The 19,560-nt window shown below is 35.8% G+C and overlaps 1 protein-coding gene across 1 annotated transcript in view; it reads right to left on the minus strand.

Moving 5' to 3' along the window:
* Positions 1-19,560, minus strand: part of SEC14L1 (SEC14 like lipid binding 1) — a 77,485-nt gene that overhangs the window by 24,350 nt on the left and 33,575 nt on the right. Inside the window, exons 3-7 of the mRNA XM_044002172.1 lie at positions 8,975-9,124; positions 5,160-5,291; positions 4,292-4,420; positions 2,760-2,988; positions 355-464 (exon numbers count right to left, since the gene is read on the minus strand). Coding sequence (XP_043858107.1) covers positions 355-464; positions 2,760-2,988; positions 4,292-4,420; positions 5,160-5,291; positions 8,975-9,124 — 750 coding nt within the window. The remainder of the gene's footprint in view (positions 1-354; positions 465-2,759; positions 2,989-4,291; positions 4,421-5,159; positions 5,292-8,974; positions 9,125-19,560) is intronic.

Genomic DNA, 19,560 nt, shown 5'->3' on the forward strand with positions numbered 1-19,560 from the left:
AATTATTAAATAAGCTATGAACTGCTGAATAGGACTATTATTTTAAGTTAGTAGTTGAATCTTTTTTTTAATTATGGAAATTTTCTCTAATAAGTTTTACATGAGAAACATGACAAATTATATACAGGAAAACATCATAGCATGCTTTGTTCCAAAGCATTTAAGTATTACATGAAAGAAATACTGATTGATAATTGATAAATATTCATTGATAATTGGGATTATATGTTCCTTATATGGATAGAAAGCTAAGAGTAAGATTAATTATTAGTTCCTTGCATTGAATTGTTATATTCTTCTTCTTAGGTTTACTTTAAGACACTGGGAATTTCAACTCTATTACTCATTTCTTACTTTGCCCTTATGGGTTTCCTGGAGCCACTGTCGAAGCCTGATCAGGCAGCTTTCCTGTAGTGGAGTCAAATCACCCAGATACCTCTTGATGTAGTCTGCATCCAATTTATCTGAAAGAAATAATTTATAGAAGTTTATACTTACTTGAGTGTAATTTAGACCCCAATTACTTTTGGGCAAGAAAAATTCTAATTTTGGTCTTTCTATAGAGCAGTAGAATCAAAATTTAACCCCACCTCTCTATTATTGTACTTGTACAAATTCACAAACATTTGTCAAATATCCAGTAGGTGGCTGGCACTGGGGAATACTAAGATAAAAAACCGACAGTCTTTGCCTTCCAGGAATTTATTCTACTTGGGGAAGGAGTGCAAAGGAAGAAGATTATACAAAAAAATACACATATCACAAGGAAGCATATAATGGAAACCAAAAAGATAAAAAACATTCTAGAAAAACTTGAGGGAAAGAAAAATTTTAACTAGGTGGTAGGGGGGATATACTGGAGTCAGGAGGACCTGAGTTCAAATCTGACCTCAGACACTTCCTAGTTGTGTGACCTAGGGAAAATTGCTTAACCCTGATTGCCTCCCACCCAAAAAGAAATGAGGGGAAATAATTATGTGGAACAGTAAATCAATTTGAATGCAGCAAGACTGGGTTCAAATTCCATCTCTGATGTGTACTAGCTGTGACATCATGGGCAAATTACTTAATTTCTTCTAAGCCCCAGTTTCCTTATTTGTAAAATGGAGAGAATACCAAGAAGTAACTACAAGTAAAATAACACAGCATTGTTTTAAGGCTCAAATGAGATAATGTATGTAAAGCACTTTCAAATCTTAATCTTGTTATTTAACAAAATGGCAAAGATAACAAAATGTAGAAAAGTCAATGATGAAGGGGTTATGGAGAGGGAAACACTATAACAGACCATTGTTGAGACTGTAAAATGGTCCAACCATTCCGTAAAACAAAGTGGAACTATGCTAAGAAAGTATCTAGATACCCTTTGATACCTGAGATACCCACTGGTAGGTATATACCACAAGGAGGTCAAAGATAGAAAGGTCTCATCTATACCACAATATTTATACTAACAAAAAACTGGAAATAAAGCAGATGCCCATCAATTGGGGAATGGCTAAAACACTCTATGGTATACAAATGTAATGTAATATTACTATGCCATTAAGCACTATAAATAGGAATAGAGAGAACTATAGGAATACTTATACAAACTAATACAACATGAAATAAATAGAATCATGAGAACATCCAAAATGGCTACAAGTAAATATGAAGAAGTACAAAAAAAGTAGATTTAAATACCGTATGATCTTAAAGACCAAGCTTGGCCTTAAAGAAGAAATAGGGGAATAGATCTCCCTTCTTTATAAGAAGGGGGAAGAAGAGTATGAATATGAAGCACTACATATAGTGTCAGTTGATATGGTGGTTAATTTTACTCAAAAGATTTTCCTCAAAAAAAAAAGTGTTTCACTCTCTGATGATCTTTGTTAAAAAGGAATAGGTAGGGCAGCTAGATGGCGCAGTGGATAGAGCACCGGCCCTGGAGTGAGGAGTACCTGAGTTCAAATCCGGCCTCAGACACTTAACACTTACCAGTCACTTAACCCCAATTGCCTCACTAAAAAAAAAAAAAAAGGAATAGGTAGAGGGACATACTGGGATATGAAGGTGATATAGGACCATAAGATCATAGATTTGAATATAAGAAACCTTAACGATAAGGAAACAGAAGTTAAGTGACTTTCCAAAATCACACAAATAGTAAGGGACAGAACCAGGATTTGAACTCAGGTCTTCTGACTATAAATCAAGCATCCTTTCTATTACATCACACTATCTGCATGATCAACTCTATGAAAAAGGTAATAAAATTAATCCCTTAGGATTTTGCTTCACACACAGACTATTCCAAAGTCCATCACACCATCAAACAAAGAAACTGCCATAAAGTAAATTGGCCCTGTATCACTTCTAATGGGACTATCCTATAAATGTCAAACTTCTGCTGTTTTTTCTCCTAATGAATTTGTAGCATAGAACCACACTTAGATAGACACATTCCTTACAACTGGGAAAACCTTAAGTCCTCTACTAGGGGAAAACATTCCTCTTAATAGTACATGAATACTAATGGAGCACATCATCTCTAGTTAGCAGCCCTCACTCATAGATGCTGACTCTATCCCCTTTTCAGGTCACACATCTTTCTGGTGACATTGTTTGCAATGCTGCTCCTTTATAATTCTTTGTTGGTAATGAGTTGCACTCCTACTCATTCCCATAATGTTCCTCTCCATTGCCCTCTGGGTGACTTCTAACGACTCAACTTTTGGAATAAAATTAAGAATTATATTAGGAATAAAACATCTTACCATCAGGTGTTCCAACCACAAGCTCAGATGAACTGTTAGAGTTAAGAATTTCATTATTTAATCCTTCTTTTGGTGGTGTATCTGGTATGCTAATAGCAGCTGACACTGGTTGTTTATTGCAAGATGAAGTTTTCTTTGAGGAGCATGAGACTGGAGGAGTCCAGCGGGGCACATATGTGATGCCCTCTTCCTCTAACTGATGCAGGTAATATTCAATGATTTCTTTTCCCTTTAAAACAAAGTCTCATTTTATGACAAGGGAATGCATAATGTATGAATTATCCATCTTTAAAATTATCCATCTTTTACAATGTTATCAAAAATGAATGCTGCAAATGAAAATGGAGGAATGGTACCTTAAACCATCTATTTATCTTTATTTTTAATTCCCTCTTTCTAGAAAAGTCCTGTGTATTAAAAGTAATAACAATGATGTTTCTTAGTGCTTTACCTATATTATTATTTCATTTAATATTCAGGCAGGCCTGTGAGGTGTGCTACCAGGCAGAAAAATGCTGTCCACTCAGGTTAGACTTGGTATCTAGAGATAGAATGATATGGTAAAAAGATCACAGAAATGTAGGCTGAGAGGTGAAAGGAATTTTGGACATTATCTAGTCCAAAGCCTACATTTTATGTATTAGAAAAATGTGGCACAAAAAGGTTAAGTGATTTGCCAGGTTGTTAAGAAGCATAATTGAAACCCAAGATTCTCCTGAACCCAAGTCTAACACACTGGTACTCATAGTACAATGAGAAAAACACTGAATTTAAAGTCAGAGTACTTAGGTTTGATGCTCAGCTGCTTAATACACGTAGACAAATCACTCTCTGGGCCTCAGTTTCCACATCTATAAAATGAGGGGGTTAGAAGAGAAGACCTCCAAAGTCCCTTCCAATTCTCTTATCTATAATCTTAGAAGCTTTCCACTATATTATGTTGCCTCTCAGGACTAAGTCTAGCCTGAGTGAGCAGCTATTTCCTACATAACCAATTACAAATATTGCATGTTGCCTTGATGATCCACCTGCACTGAAGTAAACAAGATATAAACAAGCCTGTTAACCATTCAATAATTTCCCATTGACAGACACACCATAAAACAAAATTCCTTAAGTTTTATGCTTTTATATGTGAAATTTTAGCAGACAGGGCCTTCTAGGGAAGATGAGACTATTTCAGTGATCTGAAGTAGGACTCGTAAAACCATCTAATAGCTCCCCAATGCACTGTTGAGTATCCAAGCAGACTATGAACGTCATGCTCCTTTCCTAGAAGTACTGGGGGATTTTAATGGGACAGAAAATAAAATGAGCTGTCTACTTCCATTAACCACTTATACTTTTAGCACCAATATCTGCCATTCATCTTCTCGTGATTATAAGCCTTATGAGTTCCATTAAGTAGCTCATCAGGAAATTTTGAGGTCCCTCATCTAGTCATGCCCTCACCCTCAAGAGAGAATGCCAACTGAGGTCACCTCAGAGAGATAGCCTTTTTTTCCTTTGTAAAGTCCCATGCCAAGACTTACTTTTTTAATGTTGCTGGTATACTGTTTCATTGCAATCTTTTCCACAGTGCTTTCAAAACCAAAGAAAGATTTAATATCCAGACTTGCTGACTGTTCAAAGCAGGTCCAGTCTTCATTGTCAGGGTGAACCTGCAAGCAAGGAAGAAAGCATTTAAATCACCTGTTTTGGCAAGTGACATAACATAAGCTATTCAAACTATGAGTAACCCATAATGAAAGCATGAAATAGATCTAGCTAAACTTTCTATTATTCCTCTTAAAATTACATAGAAAAATTATAAAACCTGGTTCAAAATCATAAAAAACCCAAATAATTTTTTTTAATTTGGAAATTGAAAAAACATTTTTAAAATATTCTAAGGATTGTTTTGCATTTAGGTTAGAAATAGAAACTGAATTCAATCCAACAAACATATTAAGAGCAAACTATATGTAGAAAAGTTCTTGGTACTGTCTTCCTCAGTTCTAACTCACACGTTAAAAAATTATCCAGCTCTCCTACAGGTATTCTTGGAAAGCAAGAATGGGGTCAGAATCAAAGTGATACTTTATAGAAAATTACAATTCTCACAATAGTAATCCATTAAAAATTGTATTATTATTGCTAGACTACCCCCTACTAAATTAACTAATTGAGAACACTAATTTAAGTTTTCAATAGGAAAGTTACTCAAGAGAATGGGAAATAGGATTGTTTAAAGGCAAAGACGAGCTATCACATCCTTAGTGATTCAGAGGAATATTCTCATTAGCTTCTGGTGATAAATAAAACATATGGGGAAAGGCCAATCTGTCAACACGGTATTGCTGGGGCCACAGAATACCAAATGCCTAACAGGACCCTTTGTTGTCATTCCAGATTACTCACTGTGTAACAGCAGTACTCGTTAATGATGACCCGGTTGGAAAATGTTTCATTATGAGCCTCTATATGCAAGGTCCGTTCCCGGCAGTTTAATGAATTTTTCTGAACAAAGTAAACATAATCAACTCCTGCAATCTAAAAAAGATATAAGATTTGTATTAGTGGTAGTTAAAATGCAGTAGCTATCTGTGTGAAGGTGGAACGAGGGGTTTATTTCTTGTTTTTATTTTTAAAAGCATTTTTAAAAATAGATTTTTACTGATCACATGTTTTTAGATCACCTAGATTTTATTCTATATTCCCCCTACTCCCTCATCTGAAAGAGCTATATAGTATACCTAACAAAGGATTTTTTTAAAAGGCAAAGGAAGAAAATTTAGCAAAACTTACCAATACACCCCAAAACCAAAAAAGGACATTATATACCTTGCATTGTACCTATAAGACACCACTTTAAAAAGGAGAAGGGTTAATATTTCCTTATAGCTTTCCTTTGAAAGCAGGCTTGTTCTTTATAGTTTTGCAAAATTCATTTATTATTGTTCTATAGTTACAGTTGTTTCATTTTATATTACTGCAGTCACTTGTGTATATCATTTTTTCTGGCTGTTTCACTTTGCATCAGTTCATGTAAGCCTTTCCATACTCCTCTATATTTATCATGTTTATCATTTTTTATACCATGGTAATATTCTTTTATATTCATGTACCATGATTTGTTTAGTCATTCCACCATTGACAGCTATATTCTGTTCCTACTTCTTTGCAACTAAAAAAAAAATTCATTTATAAATATTTTAGTGCATATGGAGCCTTCTATTTTGTCAATGACTTCTTTGGAGCATATACCAAGCAAATGAATCTTTGTGTCAAAGGTGATGGACATTTTAGCCATTTTATTTACATAATTCCAAATTGCTTTCCAAAATGGTTGTACTTATTCACAACTCCACCAACAACGCAGTGTGTACCTGTCTTCCCACAACCCAACATTGACAATTCCAATCTTCTTTCATATTTGCCAACTTGCTGGATATAAAGTGAAACCTGGGCATTATTTTGATTTGTATTTCATTTATTAGTAACAATTTGGACATTCTTTCATATGGTTGTTAGTAATTTGTAATTCTTCATTTGGAAGCTGTCTGTTTACATCCTTTGTCCACTTCACTTCACTGTTTCTGTTAATTGTTTATATACCTTAGATGCCAAATTCTTGTTAAAGATTTGTTCCAAAGATTCCAGACAACTGCCTTCCTTCTGAACATTAATTTTGTTTGTGCAGAAGCTCTTCAATTTCATGCAATCAAAACTATCAATTTTATTTTTTAATTGCCTCTATCCACTGTTTTGTTAAGAATGCATCCCCTAGGGGGCGGCTAGGTGGCGCAGTGGATAAAGCACCGGCCCTGGATTCAGGAGTACCTGAGTTCAAATCCGGCCTCAGACACTTGACACTTACTAGCTGTGTGACCCTGGGCAAGTCACTTAACCCCCATTGCCCTGCAAAAAAAAAAAAAAAAAAAAAAAGAATGCATCCCCTACTCATATTTTTAAAATGTGTGTGTGTGTGTATGATCTGCTTCTCTTTTAATTTTTTAGTGGTATGATCAATTAATTTTCAGATTATATATCTATTTTTAAGTTATTGTGGAACTTTTTTCATTACTTTCCCTCATATTCTAGCACTTTTGTTCTTCCAAATGAATTCCACGACTATTTTATTTTATCTAGCTCTGTAAAGTATCCCTTTGGTACAGTATTAAAACTGTAGATTAACTTGGCAGTATTATAATTTTTATCATATAGGTGCAACTCAATCAATTGAAACTATGCAATTATAAAATGGCTTTCATTCCCAAATATCTTATAGAATTTTGTCTCTTGGATTTGTTATTATTTTGAAATGTTATTGATTTGTATGGACTAATTTTATACACTGCAGCTTTGCTTAAGCTATTCTCTCAATTTGTTAATTTCCCAATTCCCAGGATGTAAAGTAAACCATCGTGGCATCAGCAAATAGGGATAGTTTTGTCACCTCTTTGCCTATTTAAACCTTAAATTTCTCATTTTATTACTACTTCTAGCATCATTAGAAGTATATAAAATAGCAGTGAGTAGGAGGTAGCCTTGCTTTTCTTCTCAATAACAGCAGATTTCGAGTATATCCTCATTGTACATAATCTTTGCTTTTTGATAGATACAGCTTATATTTATTTTTTTTAAAGAGTCCTCTAGGGGCAGCTAGGTGGCGCAGTGGATAGAGCACCTGCCCTGGATTCAGGAGGACCTGAGTTCAAATCCAGCCTCAGACACTTAACACTTACTAGCTGTGTGACCCTGGGCAAGTCACTTAACCCCAACTGCCTCACCAAAAAAAAAAAGTCCTCTATGCCTATATTTTGTAAGGTTTTTGGCATAAATGAGTGTTGTACTTTGTCAAAGACCTTTTCTACACCTGAATTCTGGTAATTCTGGTCTAGAATGATTACTTATGTTGATTACTGAACCATCTTTGCATCCCTAGTATAAATCCAACCTACTCATAATGAACAATTTCTTAGACCAATTATTAGTCTATTTGACAGGATTTTTTTTTTAATTAATCTAGGGGGCAGCAAGGTGGCGCAGTGGATAAAGCACTGGCCCTGGATTCAGGAGGACCTGAGTTCAAATCTGACCACAGATACCTGACACTAGCTGTGTGACCTGTGTGACTAGCTGTGCAAGTCACTTAACCCTCATTGCCCTGCCCAAAAAAACAAACAAACAAAATTAATCTATTATGATCCTTTTTTGCTTTATCTTTCCCTGGTTTAGGTATTATGTCCATATTTGTCTTATACAATGGGTTTGGTAGGATGCTTTCTTGTTCAATTTTTGAGAATTTGGGCAGTATTAGATATTAATTATACTTTAAAAGTTTGATTCTCCTATAAATCCATCAGGAACAGGAAATTTCTTTCCCATACCCAAATGGTAGTTCTATTTCCTTTTTAGAGATAGGATTATTTAAGATCTTCTTAGTATGGTTATATAATCCTCATTTTCTCTGTCTAGATAATTCTTTTATTTCTTCTGGTTTTATTGTGATTTTGTCTTGTTTATTTTTTCCTTTTAATCAGACTGGCTGTTACAGGTTTATCAATTTTGCTAGTTTTTTCAAAGAACTGGCTTTTAGTTTTGTTCAGTTACACAGTCTTTTATGGTTTCCAATTTATATTTCTCTAGTAATTTTCAAACTTTCTTCTTTTGTACTTTTTAAAAAAATGCATAGTTAATTTAGTTTACCATTTGGGGGAGGGGGGACAGGCAGGACAATGAGGGTTAAGTGATTTGCCCTGGGTCATACAGCTAGTAAGTGTCAAGTATCTGAGGCCAGAATTGAACTCAGGTCCTCCTGAATCCAGGGCCAATGCTTTATCCACTGGGCCACTTAACTGCCCCCTAGCTTATCTTTTTATACTTAGTTAATACATGCTTTTAGAGATTACTTTTTCCTCTAAGACTGCTTTAGTCAGAAACTTTGCCATATTGTCTCATCATTATCATTGTCTTTCATATAATTATTGTTTCTATTATTCATTCTTTGATCTACTCCATTTAGAATTAATTTTATTAAGTCACAATTTAGGTCTATGTCTTTTGTCTGTGCTCATTGAATTTACTATTATCTAACTGCATTTTGATCTGTAAAGAATGAGTATTTTTCTGCATTTTGACATTTACTTCCAATTTCTCAGTGCTAAACACACGGCTAATTTTTGTAAAAGTGCCACATAGTACTGTTAGATATGTATATTCTTTAGTAATACCTTCTTCAATAGTCTGGGTGCATCTATATCCAGTTTACAGCGTCGTTCAATAACATGAATAGCCCCATCATCACTCTTATATTCATTCACAGTGTCGCTGTGTACAAACATTGGAATCAGAGGACACGTAGGAAATCTCCTTTCATAGGCCTACAAAAGAAAAAAGGATAAAAAGGAACTTTAAATGCAGTTTGGTAAAATATAATAGAAACTCTTACTGAGTATCAGAAGTAACTCCAGAAATTCATCAAATATGCATATGTTCGTTTTACCCTTTATAATAAAAATTTTCATTAAAGAAAAAAATATATAATTATTCATGAATTCCTTTGGCAATCTAGTAAAGCCAAAATGATCCCTTTCTCAGAATAATGTTTTTGGAGGCATAATATAAAATAGGATTACAAAGAAAACCAGTTAGATTGAAATACTTACTAAAATAGTTCTAAAAGCAAATCTATGGACCACAAGTTAAGAACTATCCTAGAACATTTTGAACTATTAAAAAAAAACCAACACTCCACAGTGCTTTAGGGATACTTTTTGTCCTTACACCTATCTTTTCTTGACTGAATATATTCTAAGGGGAAAAAAAAACACTTAAGCAGAAATATCAGGCATAGTGGTAGTGTTTGATACCAGGTTTCATTATCTCTTCTCCAAGAATTTCACTTCTTTTTCCATCACTCAAAATGAAACTTCTATTTACAACTCTATTCATTTACATTGTTGAAGTCATTCTGTATATTATTTTCTTCGTTCTGTTACTTCATTCTATATCAGTTTATATAGATATTAATGTTACTTTTAATTCTTCATATTCATAATTTCTTACTGCATTATTCATATTCAGCTTTTTAAAAAGTGATTTCCCCAATCAATGGGCACCTACTTTGTTTCTTTCCTACCATAAAGAGAATTGCTCTGAATATTTTTCTATCTATTGTACCTTTGTTTCTGACTTTGACTTCCTTGAGGATATGTCATCTCCTCCCCCCAGCTCATTTTACAGATGAGAAAACTGAGAAAAACAGGGTTAAGAGACTTGCCTCAGGTCACACTGCTTATAAGTGCCTGGAGGTAAGATTTGTATCAGGTCTTCCAAACTCCAGGTCCAGTATTCTATCCACTAAACTGCCTCCAAGGCAAAGAAAAGTTAAGTGACTAGTCCAGGGTTATATACCTATTAAGTGTTTGAAGTCACATTTGAATTTGTTCCAGGCATAGCACTCCATCCAGTGAGCCACCTAGCTGCAGTTACAAACAAATCCAGAATGGTTGCACCATTTCACAATTCCATCATCAATGCATCAGTATGCCTGTTTTTCCATAGCTCCTCTAGCACTAACTATTCCCTTCACTTTGTCTCTCTCTTGCTATTAGTTACTTGGAATGTTTTTGTGCAATGGTTTAATAGTTTGTAAATTTGGAGGGAAAGGATCTTGATGATGCATACACACACACACACACACACACACACACACATTCAATTTCCTAAATACTGACTTCATTCAGATGACGGTGATGTTTTATGCAAATATTAGTCCATATTCTATATTTTCTCTTCTAAAGTGTTTACATTTATTTCACTCATGTAAAAGCACTTAAATTTTATGCAGTCAAAATTATCTATTGTCTTTTCATATTTCCTGTATCCTTTAGTTAAGAATTCTGCTAATCTGTGGTATAGAAATATATATTACCGTAAGAAATGATGCTTAAGAAAAAAAAAAGGAAATGATGCTGAATGAAGTAAGCAAGCAGACAAAAAACTAGTATACACAATGACAATGTTACCTCATACAAAAAAAAATCAAGTGAATGTAACAAACCTATAAAGATCAAATATGACATGAAGAGATAAAATAATCCAAACCCTATCCTTTGAAGAGGTCAGAAGTCCACAGTTGTTACACACTGCATGTTTTCAAACTTTTCAATGGATTGATCAGTTGTGATGCTTTTTCCCTCTTTGTCTTTAAAATATACTAAAATCTAAAATAGGATTACTCTCTGAGAAGGGGTAGGGAAGAATATTGGAGATAACTACAATATAAAATAACAGAAGATACCAATAAAAATTTATTTTTTAAAAAAGAAAGAACTTTCCCATGGGGCAGGCATCAATGGCTCCTATTTCCTGCCTTCTAACCTGGCTTCCAGACTTCCTGCGCCATCCTGCTCTTCCCTGCTGTAAGGCGGACTAACACCTATAATGAAGCTGGGCATTGGGGAATGAAACTGAACCCATAAAATCACCTGCCTTCCTCAATGAACCTTTCCTCATCCATTAATACTTTGCCTAGAGTCATTCCTCCATGTACTGTTAGACCCTCTTCTCTTTTATTCCCCCCATCCCAATAAAATTGAATCTCCTGCTGCTACTGCTGCTGAACAAACTTGCTCCCTCATTCCTATCCAGCTCAATCTCGTCCCCCTCACCTCCCACTCTAGATCTCCACATCCAGAATTTGAAGTGTATCCAGTATGATTTACATAAGATCGCTTTTAGACATAAAATCAATTTTGGAAAATTTGTTGTAATCTTCCACTTCTATCTTGTATTATCCAAACTCCACTTAATATATCAGATGTCTCAAAAGCAGAACTAAATCTTTTGGGTCTTACAACAATTGAGATTTGTTACTAAAAGTAAACCCACGTTTTGAGTAATTATGTGGATAATTATATGTATTTCTACCTCAGTCCTACACCCATTCTTCTTTCAAAAAGAGATGGGGGTTTTTTAGCCTGTAATTTGGGAACTTGATAACAGTCCTTAACCAAACTTTAAAGCATATGTAATTTTGACATATTAAAAGCCAATACTTTGCTGTGAAGAAAACCACATTTTAGTAAAGTTGTCAGCTTGAAATTTAATGGTTATAATACTTCATTCTGCTAGGCAGATCCTTTTAAAAGTAGCACCACTTAAGGGAGTGTAGTTTAAAACTGAACTGTATGTGCTCTGATCCAAAATCAGTCAACTAAATACACCAGCCTCCTTATTGATAGAAATATCAGTCATTTACTAGGGGATAGCAGTGAACTACATATACTCCAAAAAAGTTTTAAAATAAAAATAAATAATGTTCAAAACATCTGTAGAACACTGCAGAGAAACTGGAATAACTTTCAGTCTACTGTCTATTTCTATAAGATCTTTTTTAACGACTAGTTATCAAGTCAAAAAATATGATGTGTGCCTAGTGTTAAACACTATGCCAAGGACTAGAGAGGAAGTGAAAGAAAGGAATACAAAGTAGTATAGGATGGTCTTATAATAATGCTTATAATCTACTTGGGAAGACAAAACAAACTTTTCTGAAAGTTGTATAGCAATAAAAAGAGTTAAATAATTCAATTAACAAAAGAGAAGCTCTTTAACAAGCTAGAATATGATTACTTTTGAAAATGTGGTAGAGTAGAAAGATTCAGAGTGTGAAGACCTAGTTTCACCTTGTGACAAATAATGACTCAGTTTTCTCTGCTAGAAAACAAAGAGGATTGGACTTCCTTTCTAGTACCTAATCTATTATCCTATGAAATGAAAAAGATCACATGAAATTATACATACCTGTCATAAGAAGTTGACACTGCTACCTAAGAACACACCCATGTATCCTTACCTTTAAAAAAAAAAACAAAACAGGGGCAGCTAGGTGGCGCAGTGGATAAAGCACCGGCCCTGGATTCAGGAGTACCTGAGTTCAAATCCGGCCTCAGACACTTGACACTTACTAGCTGTGTGACCCTGAGCAAGTCACTTAACCCCCATTGCCCTGCAAAAAAAACAAAAAAACAAAAACAAACAAACAAACAAAAACCCTCACATGATAATGACCATCCCCATGAGCTAATCTCTATTTCTTTCTCTTTCTGACTAAATTTCCTGAGAAAGCTATCTATACTTGGTACCTCTATTTCCTCACTTGATTCTAAACCCTCTGGAAATTAGACTTCCAGCCTCATTGTTTCAAGTGAAACTGTACTCTCCAAAGTGACTGATGATTTCTTAATTGCCAAATCTAATGATGTTTTCTCATCCTGATCAAGGATGAATATAGAGGGATTGACCTTGGCAAGGAGAAAAGCCACCTCTTCAAGTGAGATAGGGATCAAAGAGGAGATAAGGAGAGAAGATATCTTAGTGAAGTAAAATAAGGAGAAAAGAAGCTCTCAGAAAAATGCCTCATTTTTTTCAGTGAAGTATGAAAAGCATTTTAAATCCTGATAGATATGAAATGACACCCAGAGATAAATGATGCCATATAGTAAAATTACTTTTCCATGCAAAAGGAAATAGGCAATTAACAATACTAATCTTAGAATTGACCTGAAGTGGTAGATTGAGAATTTGCTCTTCCTCAGAGGTTAGATATAAAAATATTCCTATACCCTGAAGGTTAAATGTAAAATTACATTTAAATCCCTTTTCTACTTTTATGTACAGGGGTCCTAAATTGTTTATTTGAAATATCAGATGGAGGCAGGGTATACTGGGGGGAAGGGCATGAAAGAAGGAAGGGAAAAGATTTTAAATTCTCTTGGTTCAGATTTTTCAGCTGCTTAGAAGCATAGTAGATAGAGAGAGGAAGTAGAGTAAGTAGAGTTTAAGTAGTTTACTTAACATAAGAGTTCACTTATGCCCTCAGACACTAGCTATGTGACCCAGGGCAAGTCACTGTTTCCTCACTTGTAAAACCTCCCTGGGTTACAGTGAGAATAAAATGAAATAATACTTAATTAAAGTGTTTTACAAATCCTAAAGGACGATATAAATGCTAGCTAATATTATTACTCATTCATAAAGCAATAGTACATTCAGTCAACTGAGAAACAACTTACCTACTTCAAATTATGTACTATACTGAATAGGTCAGATTAGTGGAGCTTTACTATAATTTATACCATAAGACCTGGGCTTGTTGAAAAATCTAAGCAATTGAAGATGGTGGAAGAAGGGCAGTGGACTCTCGAACTCACAACATGATCACTCCATAAAACCTCCAAATAATGCCATGGGACAATTCCTGGAGCAGCAAAATCCACAGAAGAATGTGCTGAGATCATTTTCCAACCAAGAACAGCTTGGAAGGTCTGAAGGAGGGAGCTGCTGTGCCAAGACAGGAGTGGAACCCAGCCCCACAGTCACAATGACACAGATCCAGTCCCAGAAAGGCCTTGGAAGAGAAAGAGACACCCCTCCCCCCCGCCCTGATCCCCCAAGTCTCTGAATCAGCTGCAGCGTCAGTGTCATCTGGAACTAAGCTCACAGTCTGGTGAGAGGGCTGAGCCCTTGGCACAGGGGAGATTACAGGGGTCTCTGCTGGTGCTGAGGCAGAACTTGGGTTTTTCACCCCTGCTGGGAACCAGGAGGTAGGCTTGAGTAGCAGTGGCCCAGGTTGGGGAAGGGCACAGGCTCATCAGTTGACAACCACAGCACACAAAGTTTTGTTGTCTGATTGATTAGCAAGTTGGCCTGAGGTTATCAACAGGCCAGGCAAATGAAGAATGTGCCTTTCCTTAAAACATACCACCTGAGACCCCCTGAAGCTTGAGACAGTGCAGCCTGGAAACAGTACCCCACTTTAAGGAGCTAAAAGTCAAGAAAAAGAAAGGCAAGATGAGCAGACAGAGAAAGGTGAGGACCATAGAAAGTTTCTTCAGTAACAAGGAAGACCAAGGGGCACCCTCAGAGGAAGATGTCAACCTGAGGGCGACCATATCTAAAAGCTTCCAAGAAAAATACAAATTGGTCTCAGACTATAGAGGCCCTCAAAAAAGACTATGAAGATAAAGTTAAGAATGATAGAGGGGAAAATGGAAAGAGAAATGAGGGTGATGCAGGAAAGACATGAGAAAAAAGTCAACAGCTTGAAAAGTCAAATGGAAAAGGAGATACAAAAGCTCTCTGAAGAAAATAACTGCCTAAGAATTAGGATTAAACAAATGGAAGCTTAGTGACTTTATGAGAAAATAAGACACAATAAAGCAAATCCAAATAAACAAAAAAGAGGGAAATGTGAAATATTTCCTTGGAAAAACTGCTGGCCTGGAAAATAGATCCAGGAGAGATAATTTGAAAATTATTGGTCTACCTGAAAACCATGATGAAGGAAAGAGCTTAAACATCATCTTCCAAGACATTGTCAGGGAAAATTGCCCTGATATTCTAGAAGCAGAAGGTAAAATAGAAATCGAAAGAATCCACCAATCACCTCCTGGAAGAGATCCCAAAAGCAAAACTCCCAGGAATATTATAACCAAATTCCAAAGCTCCCAGGTCAAGGAGAAAATATTGCAAGCTGCCCAAAAGAAAGAATTCAAGTACTGTAGAACCCCAGTCAGAATAGCACAAGATCTAGCAGCATCTACATTAAAGGACCAGAGGGCATGGAATACGATATTCCAGAGGGCAAAGGAATCAGGATTACAACCAAGAATCACCTATCCAGAAAAACTGATTATAATCTTTCAGAGGAAAAAATGGGACTTCAATGAAAAAGAGGACTTTCAGGTATTTGTGATGAAAAGACCTGAACTGAATGGAAAATTTGACTTTCAAATACAAGACACTAGAGAACCATTAAAAGTTGGAGTTAGGTGACATGTCTGGGGTCATGCAGTGGGTGAATGTCGTGTCTGAAGCCAAATTTAGGCTGGGGTCCTCCTGGGGTCCAGGGTAGATGTTTTGTCCACTGTGTCACCTAGCTGCCCCATGATGACAACTTTAGGGTAAAATTGAGGGGTGAGAGGAATGCACTAGGGGAGGGGAAGGGGAGAGGTAGCACAGGGTGAAATCCCACATGAAAGAAACAGGAAAGGGCTTATGAAGTGGGGGGGGGGGAAGATGGGGGAGGAGAATGGCAGTAAATGAACTTTACACTCATTAGAATAGGATCAAAGTTGGCTCAAGGAGGGATTAACATACACACCCAATTGGGTGGAGTAATCTATTTAAACTGGGTAGTAAATGAGCCTAACACTCATCAGAATTGGCCCAAAGACCTTAATCTCATCAGAATTGGCTCAAAGAGGAAATAACATACACATTCAATTCGGTGGAGTAATTTACCTAATCCTGCAGGAAAATAGGAGGGGAAGGGGATAAAGAGGGTGGGGCAGAAGAAGGGAGGGCAGATGGGGGAGGGGACAGTCAGAAGCAAATCCCTTTTGAAGAGGGATAGGGTGAAAGAAGATAGATAATAGAGTAAATATCATGGGGAAGGGAATAGGATGGAGGGAAACAGTTAACAATAATAATTGTGAAAAAGAGAAAAGGAGAAAAATGTACAAAAAGTATTTATAACAACTTTGTGGTGACTAAGAATTGGAAATCAAAGGAATGCCCATCAATTGGGGAATGACTGAAGAAGCTGTGGTATATGATCGTAATGGAATATTATTGTACTATAGGAAACTGACAAACAGGATGATCCCAGAAAAACCTGAAAATATTCACATGAACTGATGTACAGTGAAATAAGCAGAACTGGGAGAGGACATTGTGCACAGTGACAGCAGTATTGTTCGATGAGCAATTGTGAATGACTTAACTACTCTGAGCAATACAATGATCCAAGACAATCCCAAGGGACCAATGATGAAGCATACTATCCACTCCCAGGGAAAGAACTGATATTGACAGAACAGACATTTTTTAAAAAGCACTTGTAGATTGAACGTATATAACCTATATCAGATTGGTTGCTGTCTTGTGGAGGAGGAGAGGGGAGAGGAAAGGGAGGGAGAAAAATTTGGCACTCTAAATCTTATGAAAATGAATGTTGAAAACTACCTTTACATGTAACTGGAAAAAATAAAATAAATATTTGTTCCAAGTGAATAAAGTCACTCAAAAAAAAAAAATCTAAGCAATTTAAGTTTAAGAAAAAATGCAAAACATTCAGCATGAAAATGTGGTAGCTTTCACAAGCCTTTTCTTTTTGATAGTCAATAAAAGTGTGATAATGCAAAAAAAAAAAACCCATTTTAGTACTAAAGCCCCTGCTGTTTCCAGCAATACCACTGCCAGGCTTATATCCCAAAGACATCCCCAAAAAGAGAAAAAGACCTAATTGTACAAAAATATTCACAGCAGCTTTTTGTGGTGGCTAAGAATTGGGAATCAAAGGAATGCCCATCAATTGGAGAATGGCTAAACAAGCTGTGGTATATGATGGTGATAGATTATTGTACTGTAAGAAAGGCAAGCAGGATGATTTCAGAAAGGTCTGGAAAGACATGTATGAAATGATGTATAGTGAAGAACTGTGAAAGACTTGACTATTCTCAACAATACAATGATCCAATACAATCCCAAAGGACTATTGATGGAAAAATACTATCCACCTCCAAAGAAAGAACTGATATGGATGGTATAGACTGAAGCATGCTATTTTTCACTTTCTTTCATTTGTTTTCTTTTAATCAGGTTTTCTTGTGCAAAATTACAAATATGGTAATGTTTTATATAATCATACATGTAGAACTCATATCTGATTGCTTGCCACCTCAGGGGAGGGGAGGGAGGGAAATAGGGATAAAAATTGGAACCCAAAACTATATTTAAAAAAATGTTTTTATTTAAAAAAAAATAACTGGGGCAGCTAGGTGGTGCAGAGAATAAAGCACCTGTCCTAGATTCAGGAGTACCTGAGTTCAAATCAGGCCTCAGACACTTGACACTTACTAGCTATGTGACCCTGGGCAAGTCACTTAACCCCCACTGCCCCGCAAAACAAACAAACAAAAAAACTGTGTCCAAACTAATGTAAACCAGCCATGAATATTCTAATATTATGACAAATGTTTTAATTCCTTTTCCATTTTAGTTACAAAGAGGAATTATCAAACATGAACTAATGCTATATTTTAATCAGTTAACTTAATCATCCATCTTCTGTTTAATTAGTACACAAAGCAGCTGTTTCATCTTTTCATTTGTAAGAACCAATAAGAGGGGGCAGCTAGGTGGCGCAATGGATAGAGCACCGGCCCTGGAGTCAGGAGTACCTGAGTTCAAATCCGGCCTCAGACACTTAACACACACTTACACTTAGTGTGACTCTGGGCAAGTCACTTAACCCCAATTGCCTCACTAAAAATAAAAAATAAAAAAAAATTTTAAAAAGCACCAATAAGAGTTACTCATCATAAATTAATTCAAGGAGGAGATGCCTATGTTAAGATTTTGATATCCCAAAGGTCATTTTCCCCAAAGATTAAGAAAACAACACATAATTATGTTCTTTGTATCTCTCCCAAATTCAAGATGAAATAATTACCAAGAACACTTCAAACTAAAAACTAATTTAACACTCTTTCCAAAGAATTTTCCAGATCTGTTAAAAAGGTAACTAACCAAACAAAACAGACTTCAATCTACTTAAAGAAGGCTTCTATAACTATCAAGTGATGAATATCTAACAGCATTATCATAAAAGATAAAGCAAGCTAATTAAACAACTTAAAGAGTTTGTGTTTTAAAATTTCTCTAAAGTGTGACTAAAAGATATTTTTGAAAGCAAATAGATGATACATGCAGTTCATGTATCATGCACTGAAATGCTTAGTAGTAACTTTACCACATTCCTACATCCATTTTTTTCTGTTGTTTTTGTGGTACAATTAGGGTTAAGTGACTTGCCCAGGGTCACACAGCTAGTGTCACCTAGTTGCCCCCCACATTCTTTTGAACCACTAAAAAGTCAAGATTCAGCAGACAATAGTATCACCTAGTTTATGAACTAGGTTTTTTTGTAACTACTATCTATCGTCTGACTTCTTTGATAAAAGTTATAAAATATGATGTTAAATTAACAACTCTAGGAGAGCAACAAGACATGGTAGAGAGCCCTCATCTCTGAATCAGAAATATAAGCTGACCAGCTTTGGCACAAAATGCCTATGTAACCCTGGGCAAGTCACTGAATCCCTCAGTATTCTAGGTAATTCTCTTATGACAAAACTGCAAAGCAGTTACAACCTGCACTGGTAGAGAGCATGTCCTTACCAGCAGTTTCCTATGCTAATGAAATCTTAAGAATGGACCAAAATTTTTCTTCCCAAACCAAATGAAAAAACACTACATAAGAGAAAAGGAGCAAGCAGTGTTAAGAAAACAAATATAGAAACCTAACCCTAATGTCTTCAAGGGTTAGAGAGACAGAGGGGTCTGGAGGTGGTTTTGTTCTGTTTTGATGGCTGTGAAAGGAAAGAAAAGGGAAGGAAAAGGGAAGAACTTACTGTCTCAAATAACTGAGGTAAATGAGAAGACTATAAAACACGCAAGAGGTGGTGGGGAGTAGGCCTATCTCAGAGGTTAATAAGAATCTCAATTTTATTTGAACAGTTAAAAGGAAAACTGAATTGTTCATTCCTGAACACATATTCCTCTGACCCTCCAAGTTTGGGAACAGAGTAAAGGTGGAATTTAAGAACAGAAAACAGAGTTGGAATGAAATTAGGAATAAGAAAAACAATTCCAACTAGAGAACAGACTGTGAAGGAGGATCTAAAAAGAGAGAAAAAGAACCTATGATCTGGCTCTGAGTGAAGGGAAGAGAAGAGGGACAGTGGAA

The sequence above is a fragment of the Dromiciops gliroides genome, chromosome 4 (assembly GCF_019393635.1).
Source record: "Dromiciops gliroides isolate mDroGli1 chromosome 4, mDroGli1.pri, whole genome shotgun sequence".
NCBI lineage: Eukaryota > Metazoa > Chordata > Mammalia > Microbiotheria > Microbiotheriidae > Dromiciops > Dromiciops gliroides.